The following is a 1,682-nucleotide window of genomic DNA, read 5'->3' on the forward strand; positions in this document are numbered from 1 at the left end:
CCGCACTCCAAAAGCCACTCCACGAACGGCTTCACCTTCTTCCACATCGCCACCGCCTCCGAGCTTTTCCCACCGGAAATCCCTTTCTTGTACCAATCGAGAATCACCTCTTCCTCCAACACGTCATCGTCATAAAGACCTTTCAGAACAAGTGCCACCTCTTTCACTGCCTCCTCACTCGCCTTCCCGCAGAACTTCTCTAAAGCCTCGAGCAATACCTTCTGCGATGTCTCGGTTTCCTCTTCCATCATCGAGGCTAAGATATACTTCTTCTTCTTCGCCACTTCTTTGGCGAAGCCCTTCCCTATACCTTCAAATAATGCCAAGAACAGAGCGTCCATTCTCTCCTGAGGTGAGGCGGTGAGTGAGGCTAGGGCAGATTTCAGTTGGGTTGGAGTTGAACCATTGTTCAGAAGCTCTTTTATCTCGTTGACAAGCTTGTCCTTTTGCGGAAGCTTCTTCTCAGCCGCAGTCTTTTTCTTGTCCTCGTCTGTAGACAGCATCACCATTTCAGCTGTAACAGCGCTGAGCTGTTCTTTCATCCGTTGTTCGGCCGCCTCCCGAGAGGTATCGGTCTGCCACTGGATGTCATCGCCATCGTCATCATCACTGCCCGCTTGTTTGAGTTCATCAACAGCTTGGTTGCAGGGAGGGGAGCGATCTTCATCAGACGTATGCGTTTGGCCTTTCTTCTTCGAAGCTTTGTCTTTTGTTGGAGCACCTGAGGTGGGTTTCTTCTTATTAGTCTCCTTCTTGAGCTTCTTCATCTCCTCATCAGCTGCTTCACCCTCCTTCAACCTTTCTTTCTCAGCTCTCCTCAGTGACTTCTTGTCTTTCGATGACTTCTTTTGCTCTGGAGGATTCTTCAGGATGAAAGAAGTGAGCTTGTCTCTCATATCGACATCCGAGATAAACCCACAAGCTGCGCATTTCAGTTGGAGCATTTGTGTCTTCGTGATGAGTATCTCGGTTTCAGGGTTCCCACAACCGTAGCACTGGACATACTTTTTGATGAAATTCTCGAGAAGTCCTGCCAGCTTGGCAGTGTCGTGAGCCCCATTCACCAGTGAAGTTCCAGTCTTCTCATCAAACTTGGATTGGGCACCAAGCTCGCAACCAAAGTACTTTGTAGTGTAAGAAGCAGGTCTTCCCAAGGCCTTGGCAATGTCAACCATGTTGACCACATTGGTCTTGATGCCATTGCCCCTGCCTTCAATCTTGGTAACCATCTTTGGCATCTTGTACCTGTAGAAGGCATCGTCACGGTTGGAAGCACCAATGTTCTGCAAAGCCATTGTGATTTGAGCAGCAAGCACCCAATAGACAGGGAATATCTATCAGTAGAAGCACAAATGGAAACCCAAGCTGCTAGTGTTGTAAGCCTCAATAGATTCCAGATGCATACAACCACCCTCTTTGTGAGATGTATGACCACTCCTTTTTCTGGATATAGGACAGTACTCTCCTAACAACCCGATAGATGATTGAAAGAGAGAAGCCCGTTCAGACATAAAAGATGCTTCCAACTTTAGAGGCTCCACTTTTGCAAACTGCAGATGCAGCAGCTTCAACTGCCAACTTCCTGATAGATAAAACAGACACTACGGATTACGAATCGAATGAAGAAAATATCTAACAGAAAGTGAAGCGAAACATCGTCCCATAAGCTGAACGAATGCCGA

At 47.5% G+C, this 1,682-nt stretch overlaps 1 protein-coding gene across 1 annotated transcript in view; it reads right to left on the bottom strand.

Moving 5' to 3' along the window:
* The window catches only part of LOC104816990 (probable eukaryotic translation initiation factor 5-1), a 2,772-nt gene that overhangs the window by 344 nt on the left and 746 nt on the right, over positions 1-1,682 (bottom strand). The window contains exon 2 of the mRNA XM_010546046.2: positions 7-1,582. Coding sequence (XP_010544348.1) covers positions 7-1,295 — 1,289 coding nt within the window. The 5' untranslated portion in view covers positions 1,296-1,582. The remainder of the gene's footprint in view (positions 1-6; positions 1,583-1,682) is intronic.

The sequence above is a fragment of the Tarenaya hassleriana genome, unplaced genomic scaffold, assembly GCF_000463585.1.
Source record: "Tarenaya hassleriana unplaced genomic scaffold, ASM46358v1 Cleome1, whole genome shotgun sequence".
Taxonomy (NCBI): Eukaryota; Viridiplantae; Streptophyta; class Magnoliopsida; order Brassicales; family Cleomaceae; genus Tarenaya; species Tarenaya hassleriana.